This window comes from Callospermophilus lateralis, chromosome 1, assembly GCF_048772815.1.
Source record: "Callospermophilus lateralis isolate mCalLat2 chromosome 1, mCalLat2.hap1, whole genome shotgun sequence".
Lineage (NCBI taxonomy): Eukaryota > Metazoa > Chordata > Mammalia > Rodentia > Sciuridae > Callospermophilus > Callospermophilus lateralis.
In genome coordinates, this window is record NC_135305.1 from 201,134,288 (window position 1) to 201,156,290 (window position 22,003).

General features: G+C 53.1%; 1 protein-coding gene across 1 annotated transcript in view; it reads right to left on the bottom strand.

Annotated features, from left to right (window-relative positions):
- Window positions 1-18,759, bottom strand: part of Scn5a (sodium voltage-gated channel alpha subunit 5) — a 95,389-nt gene extending 76,630 nt beyond the window's left edge. The window contains exons 1-2 of the mRNA XM_076869103.2: window positions 18,660-18,759; window positions 1,422-1,746 (exon numbers count right to left, since the gene is read on the bottom strand). Of these exons, the coding sequence (XP_076725218.2) occupies window positions 1,422-1,694 (273 nt within the window). The 5' untranslated portion in view covers window positions 1,695-1,746; window positions 18,660-18,759. The remainder of the gene's footprint in view (window positions 1-1,421; window positions 1,747-18,659) is intronic.
- Window positions 18,760-22,003: the final 3,244 nt, after the last annotated feature.

Genomic DNA, 22,003 nt, shown 5'->3' on the forward strand with positions numbered 1-22,003 from the left:
CAACCTAATCACCATCCATCGGCCCCCGTAACCTTGACTCACTGCCTGCTGTGGCCCAACCCCAACCCCAGTTCTTACTTCCAGCTCTCACCAACCATGACATAAGATCACCCACCTTCCAGCCTAATAACTCTGACCCCAGCTCTGCCCATCCCCCAACCCTCACCCCACTTCAGTCACTTGAACCAAGGGGAAGTTTATCTGGTCCTGCCTGGGAGCAGGACCAGGGTCAAGGTTTCCTTTCCTCCTGTTTATATAGACTGGGGGAGGGGACTCCCTTCACACGTGTGTCCACTCACGTATACATCCATGCGCACACACTCTCAGGCTTTTAAACAGTCTCAAACCACCACTGCATACGCTCAGCACTTGGTAACACAGGCATGTGTGCTCACACCTGCCGTGTGCTCACACGCGGGCACACTGACCACACTTGCCCTGTCTGCCCCTCAAGTGCCTCCTTAGCCTGAGGCTGGCTGCAGAATATGTGAGCACCCGCCATTATCCTTGGTACTTTCTGGAGAAAGGTCCTCCTCAGGTCCAAACCCACCTCCCTCTAACAGGGAGGCCTGGAAGTGTGGGCAGCAGGTGGGAGTCTAAGCCTCTAAGGAGTCCTGTGTGTCTGTGGTCTGTGGCTGGGTGCAAGGTGGGGCACATGGTCCTCACAGAGAAGGCTAGGGCAGTGCAGGGCAGGAGATCCAGACTGGGGAACTTAGCTCCTGGGAGGAAGTTGGAGTCACCTGCCCTAATGGACAAAAGCTGCTTCCTCTCCCTACTCTCAGGAGGGACAAGGGCAGAACAACTACCCCACCATACTACACCCCCAGCAATCACTATCCTTTCTCCCTCCACCCCGAGATTTTCCAGTGGTCTTCATGGCCCCTCTTCAGGTCTACAAGGCTCAGGGGCTGCTGCTACGGCCCTGCTGTGGGCCTCTCCCATGCCTGGTGACTTCATGCTGCCAGAGGGGTGGAGTGTGGGGGCTGTGCACTGTCCCTAGTTAGGAAAGGTGGCCACATGTTGTGCCCACACTGGATCCAGGACAGGACTCAGGGTTTAGTTCCAATTCACGTGTATACCTCTTGACAGGGAGGACTCCACGGAGTCCCAAGGAGGGAGGTGAACACCCAGCCACAGGTCATTCTCAAAGGAAGCTTCCGCCAGAAGGCAAGATGTCAACAGAAGCTGCTCTATCTTTGCTTCATAGCACCAGACCAGCAGCTTGGACTGCATAATTCCTGTCTTTTATTTTAGAACTCCAAAACTGAGGTGATTGGAATATAGATTGACAGTGAGTCATTACCCCAAAGCCCAGGGGAGCTTGCCCCCGACACAGTCCTTATGGAGGGAAGGCCCTCTCTCTTCTGCTGCACTGCAGGGAGGTGCCTGGAAGGGAAGGGGGTGGGGAAGGTGGGAGTCACCTTTTGGGTGCTATAGAAGGGGTCCAGGTCCTCCAGGGGCTCCCCAATGAGCTCTCGGGGTGGGTTGCCATAGAGATCTGGCAACTTTTTGGAGGCCTGCAGGTCCAGCTGGGGCCGAGGAGCCTCTTCCTCGGGCAGCCCCTCCCGGCTCTCCTGCGAGTTGGCCGAGCTGCGGGCTTGCTTCTCCGCCATGCGTTTCTCGATGGCCGCCAGGGACTCCCGTGTGAACCTGCGGAAGCTGCTGGTGCCCCGAGGTAACAGGAAGTTTGCCATCTTCTCATCCTGCTTCTGGGGCACAGGCTGTCCTCAGGCTGCCTGGGGGAAGCTGAAAGACACAGATAATGGGCCTGATGGGATGCCAGGGCCAGAAGGCAGGATGGCCAGACCCGCCAGGGCTGGCTGTGCAGGTGGAGCAAAGGACCTGACTTACAAAGAGGCTGGAGACCCCAGGCTACCAACCACAGCACACACACACTTGGCTGACACTAGCCCGGGAAAATCCAGAGCCTGTGGGGTACTGGCAGGGAGATCAGTTTCCCTATTCCACCCTAACAAGCTTAGGTGCAAGAGAGCATCGAAGCACTTTCATCCTGCCCCATGCAACCCAGAAGGAAAGGCTCGTGCCCTTTGGTCCCTTAGCTGTCTGCATTGGAGACACTCCCACCACTGGTGCCCACACCCCTGGGCTCAGGAAGGTTACTCTGTGAGGCAGGAATGGGGCCTGTCATCTTTCTACTCCAATATCCCTGGCAGAGCAGGCCCGGAACAAATGGGGGAATGACTCAAAGAACACATTTAAGGCATTAGAAGGTACCAAGTTCTGCTTCTCCTCTCCAGGGCTATGGTGTCTGGTCCCCCACAGCATCACATGTCTCTATGGGGCACTGTGGGCAGATCTCACCTGGGGCATTAACTGATGGGACTTTTTCATTTGCCATAGGAAACCCAGGAATATCCTGTAGGTTTTTAGAAACAGCTGGGAGCTCTCATCCAGATGTTGGCAGCCTGGTGTACACAGCTGTGACAGAGCTCCTGCTGAAGCTCTCAAAGGAATCCCCAAGGTGCTACATCCTCCCAAACGAACCTGCTGCCAAACATGGGAAGTGCTGAGGGCTCCTCAGGCTGCTTCTTACTCCCCTCCTCCCAAGCAGACGAATAAATGCCAATCCCAAGGGACAGCAGAACCAGAAAGCGGTGACCACTATCCACTAGGACATCCAGCCAGCACACGCGTGTGACGTCAAACCGGGAGAATGTGGCCCCTGGTGGCCTCAAAGGATCCAGAACCTGGTGTGAACGCACTCTGCCAATGACAGCAAGGCAGAAGAATGCATTCCCTACTGCCCCACCAAAACAGGATGTGGTCAGGAGGGCTCCTGACTGTGACACCAAGCCAGGAGGCTGTGCTGCTAATTACCACATCAGACCGGGAACGCTGGGCACCAGCTCAAGAGGGCAGGATGGACACCTGTTGGAGATCTCTGCCAGGACAGAATCCCTTCCTGTCAACCAAAGGCTTTGCCCTGATCTTACTCCTGCAAAGCATGTCACCAATGACCCCAGGAGCTGCTGGGGCATCCAACCCGTACAGAGCGGAAAAAAGGCCCGGACCTGGGGCTGCCCTGAGCACTATGGGTTGCAGGCACTTGGCCAAGTGGCAGGTAAACAGGGAGCAAACAAGACAGCCTGGCCTCAGAAGGGTGCCTCTGTCCCCAGGGAAGTGCAGCCTGGAATGTGTGGAGGGAGGCGGGAGGGCGGAAGTCATGGACCATCCCATCCTCTGCATCTTTTTTGTGTTTCATTCACATGAAGTTAAAGGAGCATCTCCGTTAAAAATAGCAGGCGAGGGAGTGGGTTTCCACTTCATAAAAGCATTTTCCTGTCTACCTTCCTTCTCTGAGTGAACACAGAGACTTCCATAACACTTGTCACCGAATGGGAATTATGGCTCTTTTTCGCCTTAGTTGGGGAGAAGTTTGAGTAATTTTAAACTCTTCTTCATTGCTTGATTTTCTTAATGATGAGCTTGCAAAAACATTAAGGTTATTATTCTTTTTATTAAAAAAAAAAACAAAACAAAACACAAAAAACAGGCTGGATGACAGCAGCCCCTTGCAGGGCAACCCTCTCCCCTGTGAGCAATCACTGGTTCTGTAAATTGGGAAGCCACCCCTTAAGCTTGGAATTATTTGTTAAAAATAGTGCTCTCTGTCTGACTGTATCCATCTGTGTACATATGCCTGCAAGGGTTCTGGAGACACACACACACCTGTGGATGTGCACAGGCTCACTGGTACACACTGGCAAAAGTTGTGTGTGTGTGTGTGTGTGTGTGTGTGTGTGTGTGTGTGTGAATGGAGAGAGAGGGGGAGAGGGGAAGGGAGCTTGCACCTGCATATACGTCTGTTCTAGCAAAGATGTGTTTGTAATTTGTATTGAAATAAACGATCCATGCAGATAGGTGCCCATTAAGTGTACAGGTGGATGAATTTCCACAAACTGAACACACCTGGTAACCAGAACCCTGACAAAGAAGGAGATGGTTCCCACTCCCTCCCTCCTGGGTCCCCTTCCAGTTACTAACTACCCTCCTTCAACAAGGGTAACCACTCTCCTGACTGCTAAGGGTATGGATGAATTTTGCCCGACTCCGTAGTTCAGGGGTTGGTAACAGATTCCTTGGAGGGATGGGGAAAGGATTCTGGAGAGAAATCACATCCCCGTCTCATTCACCTTCAACTCAAATTTCTTTCATTTATGAACACAGGCGATGGAACAGAGGGTTAGCAGTATCTGTGACCAAAAGAAACTGCAGCTTCCTCTGAGCCATCACAGTGGCTGCTTGTATATCAAAAATTATTCACCGCTACTTTAAAATCATAGTACTTACGCCAGCAACTCGATCTTATTTAAGACATTAATAAAGCAGCACACACATTAACAAAGATTGGTTTTCAAGTGTTCTGATAGTTGCACTCAATACAATTGGTTTCCTGTGTATTTTATGCTGTGTATTTTATTGACTTGAAAAATGTGATTCTGAGCTGAGCTTCACCCACCTGCAGTAGTCCCTGCTGAATGGCTGACCCTTGGGTCCCCTCCTCTACACCACACTTTCCTTATCTGCGTGTTGAGGAAGATGAATGAGGAGACCCTCAAGTCATTCCTGGGATTCTCTGATGTTTTCACCATCCCCCCACCCCCACCCCTCTTCTGCCTTTCTTTTGGCCACCCTGGAGAATGGCACTGAAGGCTCTCCCAGGAGAAAGTCTAGCCTCAGGGCCCCAGCCCGCGCCCCCTTGGGTCTGACAGATTCCATTCTGAGGCTTGCATTACCCCGTGGGAGAGGTAGAGGCAGGCACCAGGTCTTGGAGGATGCGCAGAGGTTATGGGGGGCGTGTAGGTTCACATGCCCAAGCACTACCTCACCCTCTTTAGTTCCCCTTCACTGGAAGCCCTGACGATGGGGTCCTGGGTCCCAAGAAGGGTCTGTCTCAGCTGGCCTCCAGCACAACATCCACACTCTCAGGGCCCTGGCCTGGGAGGGGTGTGGGCCTCCCGGGAAAGCAGCTGAAACCAGATTCCAGATGAAGTTCCCAGCTCCCCAGCAGCCAGGCAGCTTCAGGTTCCAAAGTAAACCTGCCAAGAGCCTTCTTTGTCCCTGGCTGCTCCTGGTGGGTGGCAGGATCCATTTCCGCCTTGTTCTCCTGTTCCCTGCACCTGGCTCGGGCCCTGTTCTTCCTTCAGCAGCCCCGGGCCCACGCCCTGCTTTGGCCACGCCTGGCTGAGCCCCGCTGCTGCAGGGTTACCAGTGATGTCAGGGTGAGAAGGGCCCAGGCGGCCAGAGGATGCTCAGCCACACCCCTTAGGCCTGGGAGGTCAGACCTGCTGATTAGGAAGGGTCCACAATGGGGAGGCTGCAGTGATCATTGGAATCCAAGACCACAGCCACCCTCCCCCTAGATGCCAGCACTGCATGCTGCTCCCCTGGCCCACGCCAGCTTCTCCCTCTGCACCAGCTCCACAGTTGCTCTCTAGGATGGGACAGCCCTTCCATCTGACCACTCTGCTTAGGCAAGTTTCCCCAGTCCTTTCAGCCTCACTCTCGGGAAGCCCCACTCCTTCCTGCCCCATGCTCATCTGCCTCTGGTTATTGGGCACATCTTTCCCTAGGTCCCACTGGCTCTGGAAAGTTAGTGAATCCTCCTTTTCAAACTGGTTCCTCTTGACACCCTTTCTTCTGACTCTGACCCCAAGCCCTCCAGTCCCACCTATTGTTATCACTTCCATCCCCAAAGCCACTGCCCTGGGCCAGGCCTTCTCATCCCTGTCTAGACCCAACCATGCCCCCCTGGTAACCCCTACCTTTCCTTTTCCTTCCACCTCACTCTGTGACTCCAACATTTCCACTCTCTGTGCCCTGTGTGATTGCAGAGTTACCTCCCGCTCTCTTTGTTACCCGACCTCCTCCCAGATACCTCTGACTGTCCACTCACTCATGTCCCCCTGCCTCCTCCACATCTCCACACCCAGGCTTTGCCCCTTCTTGACAGTCCCTGGAGATGATCTTCACTGTCTCGTCTTCACCTCACCTCTTCTTAGGGTGGGGCGGGGAACTCCTCTAACCTTTGGATTGCATTATGAGGTGGGAATCACCAAGACAGAGATGGCTGGGGGCGGGGGTGAGGCGGGGGGTGGGGGGAGATCATGGTTTACAGCAGGAACTGGCCTCCTGAAGTGTCTTCTCAATCAGCCTTGCTGAGGTGGGCATGCGGCTAATGACCCATGGATGGTGCTTTCAGTGCTGTGACATGGAACACATCAGCCTGGCAGCCTGGAGTGCAGCCATGGGCACTGTCTGGGTTGGGGGACTGATGTAGGATGATTGACTTGTCCAGATTTGCCTGGGACTTTGCCAGTTTTAGTACTTAAAATACCTGCATCCCAAGTTATCTCTCAGTTCTGGGCAAGCCAAGATGGTTGGGAACAAGCTCTGGTCTTCTAGCTCCTTGCAGCCCCTCCCTGCCCACTTCAAACCCAGATCCCCAAGACAGGCACACACCAGCGTCCTGAGTCATGTCTGGCATTTTGGTCGCCTTGGAATCAGAGCCTCTGGAACCCAGCATGCAAAGAATATTCTTTGCCATGTAAATTTATGCAAAGCGCTGTGGAAGTGGCTCCCAGGCTTCCTCGGAAATCTCTGCTGGCTTCCTCTACTCTGGGTTCCTCTCTCCTGCCTGGCAGTCTGGTGACCTTGGACTGGGGCACCTACCAGCCCGGGCCCACAATCTGCCTCAGGACCACTTTTGCCTCATTCTGGGGCACTTCTCTTCTGCCTTCCTCTGCTCCCAAAGAAGAGGTTCAGGGAGAGGGTGTGAACGCCCCCCCGAGCAGGTACGGAACCACCCAAGGTGGAGGCTTGGTGGTTCCCTGGGAACACCCTGGTCACATGCCACATGTGAGCATAGGGTTTGTCCTCTGCTCAGGTTGATGGGACACACTGGGAAGATGGGCACTTCTAGACTGACCACACCAGGGACAGGAGGATGGGATTGAGGGAAGTCTGACAAGTCACCCACAAGATGCCAAGTGCTGACATGAGAACTAGGGACCTTCCTCACTCTGGGGCCTCAGTGCCGAAATCCCATGAAGATCTGTAGCCCTTGCACACATCAGGCAACTTCCTGTCTTATTTGAGGAGAACATGCTCATGAACACCTCAACTTGGGGCTCATTGGATTAACTCAATGGTTGAGGGGAACATTTACTCAGCATCTGTGTACAAGTTCCTACGGATGATTTCATAGAATACTTTTCTTCTCAAGGTGACAGATCCCAAGTCAACAGGTGGTGATGAGGAAATGAAGTCCCCAGAGATTCCACGCACACTTGCCGAGAATGGCAATGAGAAGACACCTGGGCCAGAGAGCCTGCCCCTGTATCTGTCTCTGCCTCCCCTTCTGGCCCCCCCACTTCCCTCTCTTGAAGATTTCCTGTCCTTATGTGGGAGGAGGAAGTGGTCAGGGCTGTGTCTTGGAAGCTAGTTTGCCTACGTGAACTTGGGTCCTGGCTCCTTAATTGCCTGTATTCTCGGGCAGGGGAATTGATTTTCTCCAGCTTAGTTTTCCCATTGGCAAAGTGGGGTTTCTAATAGTACCCACTTCCCGGGACTGTTGTGAGGCAGAAGTGTATTGATATTCTCCCAACCTTGGCACACAGAGCGCATTCACTGAATAGATCGGTTGCTATTAACATGGTGGTTACGGCTGTCATTACGATCATGTGTCACTTAACAATGAAGATAGGTTCTGAGAAAAGCATCATTAGGCACTTCCGTCATTGTGTGAACACCATAGACTATATTTACACAAACCTAGATGGTGACGATCAATCATTCTACATGGCCTCTCCCCTCTGCCCTTACTTTGGTGCTGGGGTGGAACCTAGGGCCTCACAACATGCTAATGCACACGCTATACCACTGAGCTACACCTTCAGCCCCTGAACTCAACATGGCCTCTTGATACAATAGAGAAAGGAGATTTACATGAACTGTACGACATAACACGGCCTACTGTTATATGGTAAACTTTATTCTATAAGTAAGCGTTCACTCTAAAATAATGACAAAAATATGGTAAATACATAAATCAGTAAGGCGACCCTTTGTTGTCAAGTATCACACTCTACACATAGTTGTATGTGCTGTGCTCTATGTGCCTGGCGGTGCAGCGGGTACACACACTCCAGCCTCTCTGCACACTCAAGGTCAGGAACTGCCAATACAACGGTGGCTATGAACACCACTAGGTGACAGCTATTTTTCAGCTTCATTACAAAATCCTGGGACCACCGCTGTTTATGTAGTCCGTTGTTGACACTGTTATGTGGCACAGAGCTCTATTATTATTCTCATACGAGATCCAGCTCAGAGGGCCTCCCTTCCTCACCAGCCCTCCCTGCCTGGCTGGCTCTTCTCCTCTCCGAGCTCCTGGCACACTTGAATTCCCATATGCATTTTATGGCAGGGTAGAGTTTGCTTCCACATACACTTTCCCCCTTTGGGGTTTGTACTGAGCCCCTAAAGGGAACCCAACCCAGTGAGGTGCCTGTAAGAGCCTGATGGATGACGGAATGAACGAAAACCCACACTGTGACCCTGATCCCCTTTCTGGACCTCAGTTGCCCCAACTCTGAGCTGGAGTGAGCACTGACAAAGGGCTAGCCCAACAGTGTTCCATGTTCATTCTGAGCCCAGCATGGCACTAAGCACTGTTGTGGATTACTTCATTTCATCCTCGCAAAAAAATCCTAGGAAGGGGGTTGTGTTCATTATCCTCCTTTTACAGATGGGAAATCTGATGCTTAGAGTAAGTCAGTCTCTCAGTCTGTTTGAAGTCTAACTATTGCACGACATTGCCTGTACTTCAGAGGGCACAGAACTGGGAGGAAGGGGTGTGGCTTACTTGTGGCCACCAGTTTGGACTGAGCAGGTCTGGGACCCCCCTTCCCCGCCCCCTACACACACACACACATACACACACACACACTCCAAGGCTAAGAGTCAGCTACTGGCCTCAGCGGAGGCTGGCTTGGCCCATGCCCACGCCCGGGCAGATGCTCCCAGGGAGACCTGGCCGATTTCTGCCCATGCCCAGAATCAGCAGTTTTCCTGAAAGAAAAGATTCCCTAGCAGTTTTCTCTCCAGCTCTGACCCTGTCCAACAGGGTAGCCACTCACTGTGTGTGGCTACCAAGCAATTGAAACATGGCTAGCAGGGACAGAGACATGCTGCTGGGAACCCATATTAATTGGAAGGCTTAGTAGGAGTCAAAAAATGCCAACTAATTCATTAATATTTTTTTTTCCTGTATGAGGGATTAAATCCAGGGGTACTGCAACACTGAGTCACATGGCCAGTCCTTGGTTTTTTACTTTTTATTTTGAGACAGGGTCTTGCTGAGTTGCTTAGGGCCTCGCTAAATTGTTGAGACTGGCTTTGAACTTGCAATCCTCCTGCTTCATCCTCTGGAGCTGCTGGGATTATAGGCATGTGCTACCACGCCCAGCTCATTAACAATTTTTAATATTGATTACAAGTTAAAAAAAAAGCTACCATTGAACTTGATAATATACTGGATTAAATAAAGCATGTTCAAATTGATTTCACCTGTTTCTTTTTACTTTTCTAAATGTGGCTGGTAGGAAAATCTAAAATTACATGTGTGACTTGCATTTGTGGCTCATGTTATATTCCTGTTGGAAGCCACTGATGAAGCGTTTGGGCTACCAGACCTTAAACCAGTATAGAAAGCCACCTGCTCTGGAGCCATGCCTCAGGCTGGCCTCTGGGGATGAGGTGGGGGTGGGGATGTCGGAGGGGTGGAGATGGGTTGAAGGAGAGTTGTCCAGGCAGACCAGGAAGTGCCACCTGGTTTCTGGCAGTGGCTGTGGGTGGCTATGGAGGCTCAAGCCACAGGATGGGGTGGTGCAGTGGAAGGGGGAGGGGTCCACAGTGTGTTCAGACCATCCTTCCTGCCCAGGCAATTATCTGCACGTCCTGCTCTCCTCTCCGGGGTAACAGCTTGGACAAAGACTCCGTGGGGGTGCCAGCTGGTGCTCGTGGCCTGTGTATTCAGGTCCTTGCTCCCAGATCAAAGGCACATTGACACATCCTTGCACAAGGGCCTCAGCTAACCGGCTCCCTGCAGGCTCTATTCCTTTGAGACTGCACAAGCATTAACCCTGTGCAGTCTGGAGCCTGCCCTGAGGAGCTGGAGCCCTCTGAGGGGGCTTTCCTTCCGGGGTCCCAATCCAGCCTCCAGCAATCTTGGGAAGTCCTGCAGAATCACCCCCATCCCTCTCCCAGGCGAACACGCCCACCCCAGAAGCTGGGGATGCCCTCATTTACACACATTTGCATCTCATTTATTCCAACACTCTGGGTAGCGCTGGCTAATTCAGCAGACAGGGAAAAACCCCGCCCATTTTCGCCCTGCCAAGTGATTCCCCTACAGGAATGAACAGGGGGGTCTTGGAGACCAGAGCCCCCTTGAGGGGTGGAAGCTGAGGAGAAAACTGGCACTGTCAGCCCCAGCCCTGCATTTAGTCCACTTCAAAAGGACAGACTGGTTTGAGTGCCCCTAAAGTGCTGCTCGCCCCCCTTTTCCCTCCTCACCCCTTCCCCCACAGCAAGAATGGGGGTCAAGGGTCAGGGCTTGATAGCAGCACATTCACTGCATCCACTGTTCAACAGTGTCTGGGTGCCAGGTCAGGGGACTGCAACCTCCCCAAGTATTCAGGAAACCCTTCTACAGGGCACACCGCACCCTCTTCCTCCAGGTCCTGGTCTTCCCTGTCAGCCGCGGGGATCTATAGTACACTGAATGGCACCGCACTTGTGGCCAGGACCCATCATTGCCAGACCCAGAGGGTCCAGGGTGGAGACCTGGAGGATCTAATATGCTGAGACCACAGTGACAGGGCGGGGGAGGGGCAGCCCAGCCATCCAGGGGCACTTTCACCCTAGACCCCCAAACCAGGTGTCTACCCTTACACAGCACACATAGTCAGGGCAGAATGGTGCCCACCAGAAAGAGGCCCCATGGAACACTCTTGCACACTGGTGCCCATGAGACTGCAATCAGCATCCTCTCTCTAGCCCAGTTCCTTCCAACTCATTTTTCTTTATTCCTGAGCTGAAAAAAGGCCTTCTTTGGGGAACTGCATGGACGCCATGGCAACAGAGGCTTTTATGAGGCACCTACTGTGTGCATTGAGGGAGATAAGACACACCCCCAGAGGAAACGGTGGGGGGGGGCTACCCTTTGGGGTCTCATCTCCCAGAGGGAGATAAGTCAATCCAAGACACTAAATCTCTGCCACAAAAATGTCCCACAACACAGTATGACTCAATATGCAACCCTTTTTCCTTAACACTGCTTTAAATTAAGGTATAACTTAAATGCAAGGAAATGCACAATTTAGACACAGAGTTGGATGGGTTTCGACGAAACCTGTTAACTGCCACCACAATTAAGATAGTAAACACTCCCCTTACTCTAAAAGTCCCCTTCTGTCCCTTTCCGACACCTGCTCTGATTTCTAGCACCACAGATTAGTTTTGCCTGTTCTAGAACTTCACGCATATGGGCTCTTTTGTGTCAGTTTGCTTTTGCTTCACATAATGTTTTTGACAATTTTTTTTTTTCTTTTTGGCGAGTGCCAGCTAAGATACCTGTGCAATGCAATGTGAGCACAAGAAACTCTTCTGGGGACAAGTTCTTAATTGGATCCAAAAAGCGAGGACCGGAAGGGGCCCAAAGTCCAGTTATCTCTGAGGACGGTAGGCCCCCAAGGATTCATAGGGAGTGTCTTCCCCCCCCCTCCTTCCCTCAGACAGTTCTTGAAACGGAAGTGCAGCAATTATACCTCTAATAGGCACCCGGGCTCAGCCAGTGAGTGGGGGCTTTCCCTGGGTTTCCAGTTCTGTTGGCAACTAGCTGTGGCTTTATTTAACTGGCAGTCTGTGCTGAATCCGACCCAGCAAGGCGGCGGGGCTGGCGCTGCCATCGGCCTGCGGCTGAGAGCCTGTGCATCTTCCGCTGAGCTCTACTTTGGTGGTCAGGCCTTTGTCCCTTAGCCTCCCGGCATCCCCCATCCCACCCCGGCTGGTGTCCCCTGGGTGGGGCCCTGGCCCAGCAGGGAATGAACTCAGGGGCGGCAGAGCTGAGCAGCCGGGAGGGGCTGTCTGGGTCCCCTTGCTGCTTTTTGCCTGGGTTGAGGAGGGAGGAGGCTGGGACTTTGATGGTTAGGCAGGCGGTATTGATCGGCTGGGCTGGTCCCTCCCCTGGTCTGATCCACCCCTTAGATCGTCCTGGCACGTCCCAGCCCGGTCCCAGGTAGGTGTGGGGGATGGCTACTGTAGCCTGAGAGTGGGTTCGGTGCCTGAAGTCAGATTACCTCTCTTGGAAACCTGCCTCTGCGCCAGCCCCTTCCTTCACCAGGCCTTCCCTTCGAGGAATCAATAACCCGCCAGAAAGGCCCTTCCCACGGTTCAAAATCCATTCCCAGAAAGCTCAGGCTCCCGGGGCAAAGGGCGTGGCCCTGGGCTGAGCTCCGCCCCCGCATCCCCGGGTGACCTTGAGCCTCGGGGTGGGCAGCGCCGGCCCTCGGCCTCCCCCGGGTGTGAGGCCAGCAGCGCGAGGACCTAGGACAGAGGATCTGCGGGAGGGTGAGGGACCTGCCGGGATGCACACAGACGCCGCCCTCCTGCCCCTCTGCTAATACTCCTGTGGGGACTCCACTTTCCACTGCCTCCCTGGGAGACTGAACCAGAAGACACTGAAGAGGAGCGAGAGAACTCCAGCCTCAGATCATAAACATTCTCTCCCGACAACGGCCTCAGAGACACAATCCCATCCCTTTCCAAATCCTGTGCCTCCTCCACAGCTGGGCTCCAATCGCACCTCCTCCGGGAGGCCTTCCTGGCTGCTCTGATCCGCACAGACCTCCCACTGGGGAGCCCAAGCCTCCAACCGTGACCTTGCATTCTGCCTGTCCTGACGGATCGCCTTCTGGCCCCCGGGGTTAAACCGGGGAGGGCCTGCGGGTCCTCAGGATCCTTGTCTGCCCCTCCAGAGATGAAAGAAAAGAGGAGGCTGAACCAAAGCGGCTGACAAACTGTCACATCAGACTGTGGCTCTAACAGTCACAACTGGGGTGGGGGAGACAGGGTATATCAGTCCCCCTTCAGGAAATGAAATTGTTGGAGGAGGCTTTGGGACCTGGTTCCCCCCCCCCCCCCCCCCCGCCCACAGAGGTGACTCTGCAGGGAAGAGGTGAGGGCAGACCCAGCAGAGAAGGTGACACAAGTTGTAAAGAATCTATGTCAGATGTCCCCAAGGTTGTGCCAGTTGTGGTGCCCGTCCCCACAAAGCCTGGTCGCTGGACTTCCTCCCCTATCTGGGGGGTCCCAGGCCTCAGGAATTGACGTGGGGTCTCTATAAATAGTGCCATTCCATATTGATCATCTTAAAAAGACACGGTATGTTCTAGGCCCACGGAGAGGAGAGTTGTGTCTAAAAATAGACTCATTCCCAGGAACTGCTGCCAGGGAGGAGAGTGGTGTAAGCTGTGTGTAGCCGAAGGGGCAGTCCACTGAGAGGGTGGGGGTTATGAGTGAGGCACAGCACCTCTTCATCCCCACCCCATTTCCTCTGCTCCTGCCACAGCCGCCAGCCCACTAGCTGGTTCCTGCCTCAGGGCCTTTGCACGGGTAGTTTCCGCTTCAAAATTCTTTTCCCAGATCTCTTAAGTATTGGTTCCTTCTTGTTATTCAGGTCTCAGATCAGTTTCCTACTTCAAGAGGCATTTCCTGGTTAGCCAGTCCTATTGTCTCCAACCCCTGTTTCATTTCCTTGATAGCACTCACTAAAATTATCTTCTGTACTTATTTGTTTAGTGATATCCAGTCTGTCTTACTCTACTAACATGCAAAAACCTCATGAGAGTAGTTATTTTATCTGTTTGGGATACCTTCTAGAATCTTCCATGGCACAAAGTAGGTGTTGAATGTCCTCTCCAGGCTCTCCCTCACCACCCCAGGCTGAACTCCATGTTAGGCCATCCTGGGCTAGAAGGAGGCAGGGGCATCCAACCCAGGCTCACTCTGCCACCTCTGCCATCCTGGTAGTTGATCTGCTCCCTGGCTGCTCCCTGAGCCTCTGCCCGCAGGCAGCTCACTGGCCTTCTCTTCCCTCTGCCTCCTTTGAGGTTCGGCCACAGGACTTTTACCCCAGCCCTTCCATTCCCAGTTTTGTCACCCTGGATACCTGCCCTAGACAACCTCATCACGTGTCCTTGTCTCTGAATACATTTTTTTGGAATACCCTTCTCTTACCAGAGCAAGGGCTGCTCCCCTGCCTAGCCCCACCATTGCAGCCTTTCTTGGGGTTCACAGGAAGAAACACTTAACCTGGGGCTTCCTGACTGGCTCCATGAGTAAACAGGACAACTTTATACCGATTGTGCACGGTTTTAAGCTGCAGACATCCGGCCCCTCAATCTGGGGGAAAGGCTTTTCCCCATGAGTGCCTGCCCACGGGTAGGCTGCAGAACACACCTGCTAGAGGGTCCACGTCAGGCTTTCCCTAAAGCTCTCCCTGGACCCCACCTCTGGCCAGCTCCCCTTTATCTTTCTCCTCCCTCTTCAACCATCAAGCTCCTTGAAAGTGCTGTCTACACATGCTGTCTCCACCTCGTTCTCACTCCTCAACCCGCTCCATCTGGCTTCCCTTCCCACCAATTCATTCATTCACCAGAACTGTCTGTGAGGGGCACCACGTTCTGTGGCACTGGGAGCGGAATTTCTCCTGCCAAGGTCAACAGCACCTTCACTGTTGCTCAGTCTAATGGGAACTTCTTTTTAAATCACTTATACTTTTTTTTTTTTTTTTATATCTATCCATGAACTTCCCACCAGAGGCAGTTTTTTAAAAAAATATATGTTTTTATTTATTTGTTTGTATTGGGGGTTGAACCAGGGGGTGCTTTACCACTGAGCCACATTCCCTGTCCCCTTTTATTTTTTTATTTAGAGACAGGGTCTCGCTGAGTTGCTTAGGGCCTCACTAAGTTGCTGAGGCTGGCTTTGAACTTGTGACCCTCCTGCCTCAGCCTCCCAAGCTGCTGGGATTACAGGTGTGCACCACCATGCCTGGCCTCCAGAAGGTATTTTCTGAAGTCTCTCAGTAGAAAGGTCAGGGGACTCCTGGTTTTCCTGCTGCCACTCTGGTTGCTCCTTCCGGCCTCTGCCCACTTCTGCCTCCATTGTTGAAGTGCTTCTGGGCTCTTGACCCCACTCTCCTTCCTCTCACTCTCTATACCCCATTGGAACCACCTGGATGCTTTCAAGCTACGGATGCCCCCAAGCTCCACTCCAGAACCAGATGAACTGGCATGCTTGGGGGAACAGCCTGTGCACGAGTATTGTTATATACAGCTTTCCAAGTGTGGTGAGTGTCACCAGGACTGAGAATCAAGCACTCTCCCTGGGCAATCTAATTCACCACTGTGGCTCCAATGACCAGCCTCTGCTGGCCGCTCCAAGTTCCCACCTCCAGCCCAGATCTCCTTCTGGAACACAATTCCTTCTTGGATCCTTCCCTCCAACTCCCTGCTGGATGTTAGTATCTCTCCCTAGAAGGACGACAGGTTCAAGGCAGAGCCTGAGAGGTCACTTTACCTTTGCTCTCCATCAAGTTTGTCAACTAGACTTCATTTGCCTATCCCGCCTCACAGGGTGATATGGGGACAGTACACCTCACTGGGTGAGCGCCAAAGTCAGGGATGGCAGAGAGCATATTCCTTAGTGGAGAAGGAAGATGGCTCTGTCACCTGTGCTAACTTGCCTGTCACCTCTCCTTCAACTGAAAGACTCTGGTTGGCACCTATGGTCTGCCCTGGAGAGGTTGGCATATTGCAGAGCAGATACAGTGACACTGGGGCTCAAACCCAAGGTCTGCCACTTGGTAGATGTGTGACAGTGAGCAAGTTCTGAGCCTCCAGTTTCACCATCTGCAAAATGGCCATTATTGTTGTCCTGGCTGCCAGGGTTTATGCACTTGTAAAGTGCACGGCGCATCCCTGGCCCAGAGAAAGCGCTCAGTCAATGTTACTATTTTTAGTACCATTACTGAGGATAAATTCCCAGTTCTTGAACATAGCTCATAAGGGTTCCTGTGATAAGGGTCCCTGTGACGGTGATCTTGGCTTCTACTTTGTTCTTTTCTCCCTCACACCAGAGGACCCAGCAGATCACTCAACTAATAACTGTGCTGTTTCACATCTCAGTACTTTTGTACATATTGGTTATGATGGCTAAAGTGTGCTGGTCTCACCTTAAAACTCCTATTCACCCTTCAAAACCCAGGTGGAAAGTTATTATTATTTTTTTTCTTTTTTTGAGATAGGATCTTGCAAAGATAGGATCTCGATAAGTTGCTGAGGCTGGTCTTGAACTTGTAATCCTTCTGCCTCAGCCTCGCAAGTGGCTGGGATTACTGGTGTGCACCACCAGACCATGCTTGGAAGGTTTATTTTTTGCTAGAAAGATAACCCTGATTTTCCTGTTCAAAGGTAATCACTCCTCCTTTGAGTGGGCTCTGGGGACATACTTTTACCATTGCAAATCCTTCAAGAAACCTTCCCAAGGATCAACAGGAACTAGTCCCTGTGAAATCGAAACTGCTATTTATCACTGTCCTAGGCTGCCCTCAGGACTCCCTGCTCTTTGGATTGCCTGGGTACCAGCCTCCCCTGCTCCTCCATTCCCAGCTGTCTCTGGTGCTTCCCACCATTCCTTCAAGCTTGTTCTTCAGGCTGAATGAGTCAATCCTGGAATTTTTCCAGAGTAGCTTTGATCACCACACAACGCCAGGCTGAGCGCCCTGGAGTGCATCAGCTGCCCATGCCACACTGGGCTGAATGTGGTTCTTGGCACCTTGGGGCCACTTCTCTTTCTCCTCAGATCCTTATTGGTTAGTTCTAGGCCCATTGGGCCCCTGGGGAAATGGACTTCAAGGGATCTTCACCTTGAGTGGTGCCCACAATCTAATGCTTTCTCTGTGACCTTGGATAAGTCCTTGACCCCCTCGGGGTTTTGATTTCCCCACTTTGACAATGTGGTGGTGGTGATAAGGTTAGATGAAAAGTTTTAAAAAGCTCTTTTCAGCACTTTGTCCATTCTAGCAATGAATCTCTGCTCCACACCCTGTCTCTAGATCCCCTCCACCCCGCCCCAGCCGTGCGCTCTTGGGACAGCAACCTGTCTCATCCTAATTCCACCTTGCCACTCATTACCACCACTCATGTACACCTGCCTAATTCTAACTGGGAGAAGATGAAGTCAAGGAGATGGGAGTGGAGGGCAGAATCAAGGGCCCTGACTCTTCTTAGCCTGGACCTCTGCTGCTCAGGGTCCCTCTAGGTCCTGAGGCCTGGTGGGAACTTGGGAGAGAGCTGTGGTGATGTGGCATAGTGGAGGTCATGAGGTGTGTCTGTCTGGATGGTTCTGTCTTGCTCACCGGGAGAGGTGCTTGGAGTCTCAGGGGTAAGCAAACAGTTGGGGAACGGAAAGCCATCCCAGGACCCCAACTGGATACCATGGCCCAGCCAGGCTCAAGGCAGGAAAGGGAAGAGTGAGTTCTGCCATGGCCGCTGCTGTGCCTGTGCGCTGCCCTCCAACAGGTGTCTGCAAGGCAGGCCTACAGCCGGGCCTTGGCCCCAGCCTTGCCCCCATCACCACCACCACCGCCGCGGCCACCCCTACCCCCACCTCTGCCCCCACCAGACCTTGGCCCCTCAGACAAGGCTAGGCACCTCCACTTTCTCCCAGGGCGCCACCAGAGACGATCAAATAGCACAGAGGTCAAGAGCCGCCTCCTGTCAGGGAGCGTCAATCTGTCCAGGTCAGAGCTAGGAGGGCAGAGAACTCTCCCGAATCTCAGCACCCAGAAATCTCTTCGCTTTCGCAGGGCAGAGATCAGATAGCAGCGATGCGGGTACTTTGGGGTGTCAGAGGGTGCCGAGATCTCTTCGTGGTCCAAGCGCCCAGAGATGGGGCACACACGTAGATCTCTCTCCCATTAGCGCTCACTGAGATCTCCTTTCAAGACGCTCAGAGATCTCGTCCAACAGAGAGAATAGCCCCAGCGGACGGATCCCCTGGGCCCAAGGAAAGAGGGTGCTTGGCCTTCTCCCCCCATCCCCAGTACTATCCTGTCAGCCCCCTCACCCCCGGTCTCTGGAAACACATTCATTGCGCGCCTCATCGCCGCTCTGACCTTGGGGTCTCCGGCCTCGGGAATCCGGGTCCCAAACCTAGACTGTCCCCGAGCCTGCGCCAGGGATGGCCGGGAAGCCGGGGCCGGAGCTCCCCCTCCCCCGGCCCTCGACAGCGCACAGGGAAACCCGGAAGGAAAGGGAAGGGGAAGGAGGCACCCGGCTATCAGAGACGCCCCCGGGGGATCCCCTCCAGCCAGGGCGACCTGTGCCCCTTCTTCCCCGTTTCCACTCTCAGGAGCACCGATCGGGGAGGGAGCGACCAGCCGGACCCTGGGCAGGGAAGGGGGCGCGCAGAGGCTGGAGCTCCGGCCCTCGGGGAGGAAAGTTGGGCGGCGGCAGGCGCAGGGGGCTCCGGCCGGGCCAGGGCTGCCAGGAGCCGGGGCGCTCGCTCACCTGCTGGTCCCCCGGCCCGGCCCCGCGGTGGGCGGCTGCGGCTCGGCGCGGACTCGGCTCGGCACGGGCTTGGGGCACTGGGCTCAGGCTCAGCGGCCCCGGGGGCGCGATCCCCGCATCCCACGGGCGCCGCCGCCGTCTCGGCTCCGCGGCTCGGCTCGGGCTCCCGGGCTCGGCGGGCGGCGCGGGCTCGGGCTGGGGGCGGGGTCGGGGGCGGGCCCCGCCTGGGCTCGGCCTGGGGCTTGGGGCCCCGGGCTGGCTCCGCCCCAGAGCGACGCGCCCGGGGCTCCGCACGTGGCGCTCCGCCCGCTAGGAGGGTGAACACGCCGGCACTCGCCGGGGCGCACACCCCCACGCTGACCCGGGGACGCCCTGCCATAGACAGCCGCCCACGCGGGCACCGGACAGACACACAGACACACGCTGGCTTACGCACACTGACCTGGGGACGCTTCGCCACAGAGAGCCACCCACGCAAGCACGGACAGGCACACGCCGACAAACACCGGCAAGCACCCTGGCACAAGCGGGAGTGTATATACACACATCTCCTCGCTGACTTGGGGACCCTCTACGCCAGACACCCATCCACTGGACACACACTGACATCCATTCTGAGACAGACACACATCTGCATACCTGCACCGCCACACACACGTACATGCACATTGAGAGAGATGAGATACACACTGACACCCACACCGAATTAGACAGACACATCATTGACACACACTGACACTGAGCCAGTCACACACTGATAAACTCGGTGTCACCCACAGGGCTCAGACATACATCCCCTGGCACCCTGACACACACACAAAGAACCACACTCTCCTAGAGACATGCAGTACAATACAGAAACCTGCACAATAGTTGATACCTACATGGGCACACTGACACACATGTACTGACAGAAGCAAACACACAGCCAGACCCAGAATCAAGCTTGTAACCAACAAACACAGACACCTACCCCGACACAAACACACACATACACTCTTGAGCTGGGTACAGCCTTCTCCTTGGCACACATACAGAGATAAAGAGTCACTTACTGACATGTATAGTCGCTCGCTCAAGTACTCTATCATAGGAGATTCAGTCATTCACATGTGGGCACAGATTTACATACAGAGAAACATTAATTTACACACCCAGGCAGATCGACAGGGTAACACTCAGAATACGTTGGAGCACTCTTCTGTTTAAAATGACAGGCCACCAGGTTTTGTCTCCCAGGGAGACAGTGCATGTCTCCCTGGGACTGGGCCACTGCCCAGTGCCATCACAGGAGCACACCCATGTACATATACATGAACACACACACACAGCCTTTATTATTTTTCTAGTAACTTTTTACTTTTATGGACATTTTCAAGGCTCCTAGAAGCTTCTGTTTTGTTGAGCAAAACAGGTGCTGGGTTTGGAAGCCCAAAGGCTGGAACCTGATCTTCTATTATTAGGATTTTGAAGAAGTGGGGGTGGGAGAGTGTCAGTATCCCTTTGGGACCTGGGTGTGGGGCTCTCAGGGTCACTGGATGCCTTATGTGTATACAGAAGGGCTGCGCATGCTTGCAGAAGGGATCAGTAAGAAAGTCGGTCTTCAGGAAAGTTCAGGACACAGGCCTTTGGCTCTGAGTCGGGCGGGATGTCTGGCGGTCAGACAGATGGACCACAGATCTCCTGCCTGCCTATAGCCCCTGCCTGGCCTCAGGTTAGCCAGCAGCTCCCACTAGCGGTGAGAGTGAGAAACTCGGTCCTTGTCAACATTTCAGTTTCGAACATGGGACACGCCTTCCCAAGCTCAGACCTACTAGGAGGGAGGAGAGTGCAGTAGAAGGAAACTTCCACCTTTTCCGAGATCTTCCACCACCACCGATGTCTGAACCCAGAATAAAGATTCAAACTTGCAAATGGGCATTGGGCCAAGGAGAAGAGAGGGCTGGAACAGAAGTACTGGGGGGTGGGGGGCAGTGCTGAAAGCCAGCACAGGTGGGCTTTCCACATTCCTCCTTAGTGCTGAGGATGCGATGTAGCCTGCAGGAGAGCTGGACTAAACCAGAGATCGGCATTCACCAGGGACTTAAAGGAGGTGGGGAGAAGTCCACGGAAGAGAAGTAATCAAAGCTGTGACCCCGTGGAGAGTCAGCCATAAAAACACATCTGGTGGGTGGACAGAAGCTGCAGAGTGCAGGAAAGGGCAAGGCACCTGGAGACCGTGCCTCAAACAAGTAACCCATGCCAAGCTCTGGCCAGCTCCCCTCTTTGTGTCAGATCTTATTTAATTAAGGCGGTGAGAAGAATCCGCAGTTAGTAGTTGGTCAAAGGTTTTTTAAAACCTGTATTCCCTATTTCTCACCCTTCCCCTCACCTCAGACCTGGAAGTGGATTAAGCGTATTGTTGCGTGGATCTGTGCAAGATTCTTCTCTTGTATTACTGTATTTCTTTCCCATTACTGTTACCCCACTGCTAATTACCTCCCCACACAAGGCGTCCTCTCTGATAGATGAAAGTAGGTCTTTAAGCACATACATACCCTTGTAAAATACGTGTTGTTTGTGCACTTTGTTTTTTTTTTTCCCTGTCCTCAGCTTTTCTATGTATGTTTTACTTCTGTTGAACCTACAGTTGGAAATGTGTACATTCTCAATATTCAGCTGTAGGGCTTCCCCCCAGTAGAACCCATCTGTAAAATCAGCACAAGGAAGCCAATCTACATCTCTCTCTCATTCTCTCTTCCTGCACTTTTGTTACCACCCTTCCCCAGGATTAACTACTGTGATATCATCAAATTCTCTCTGCTAGTTTTTCTTTGTTTTGATGTTTATTTAAAATGGAATTGTGAGCTGGGCGTGGTGGCACACTCCTGTAATCCCAGTGGCTCGGGAGGCTGAGGCAGGAGGATCATAAATTCAAAGCCAGCCTCGGCAATGGTGAGGCACTAGGCAACTCAGTGAAACTCTGTCTCTAAATAAAATACAAAATAGGAGTGGGGATGTGGCTCAGTAGTTGAGTGCCCCAGAGTTCAATCTCTGGTACCAAATAAATAAATAAATGGAATCATAAAGCACCAACTCTTTTAAGCTTGGATTCTTTGGATCAGCTTTGTGTTTGTGAGATTCACCCAAATTGCTGTTTGTTGTAGTGTATTTGTTCTCATTGCTATATAGAATGTCATCATGGGAATCTATCGACATTTGTCCACTTTGCTGATGGTGAGGGTTTGTTTGGGTAGTTTCTAGCCTGGGTTCACTATGAACAGTGCACTATGCATATTTTAGCGCATGAATTTGGGTGAATATTTATACGCACTTCTGCCAGGCACATACCTGGGAGTGCAATT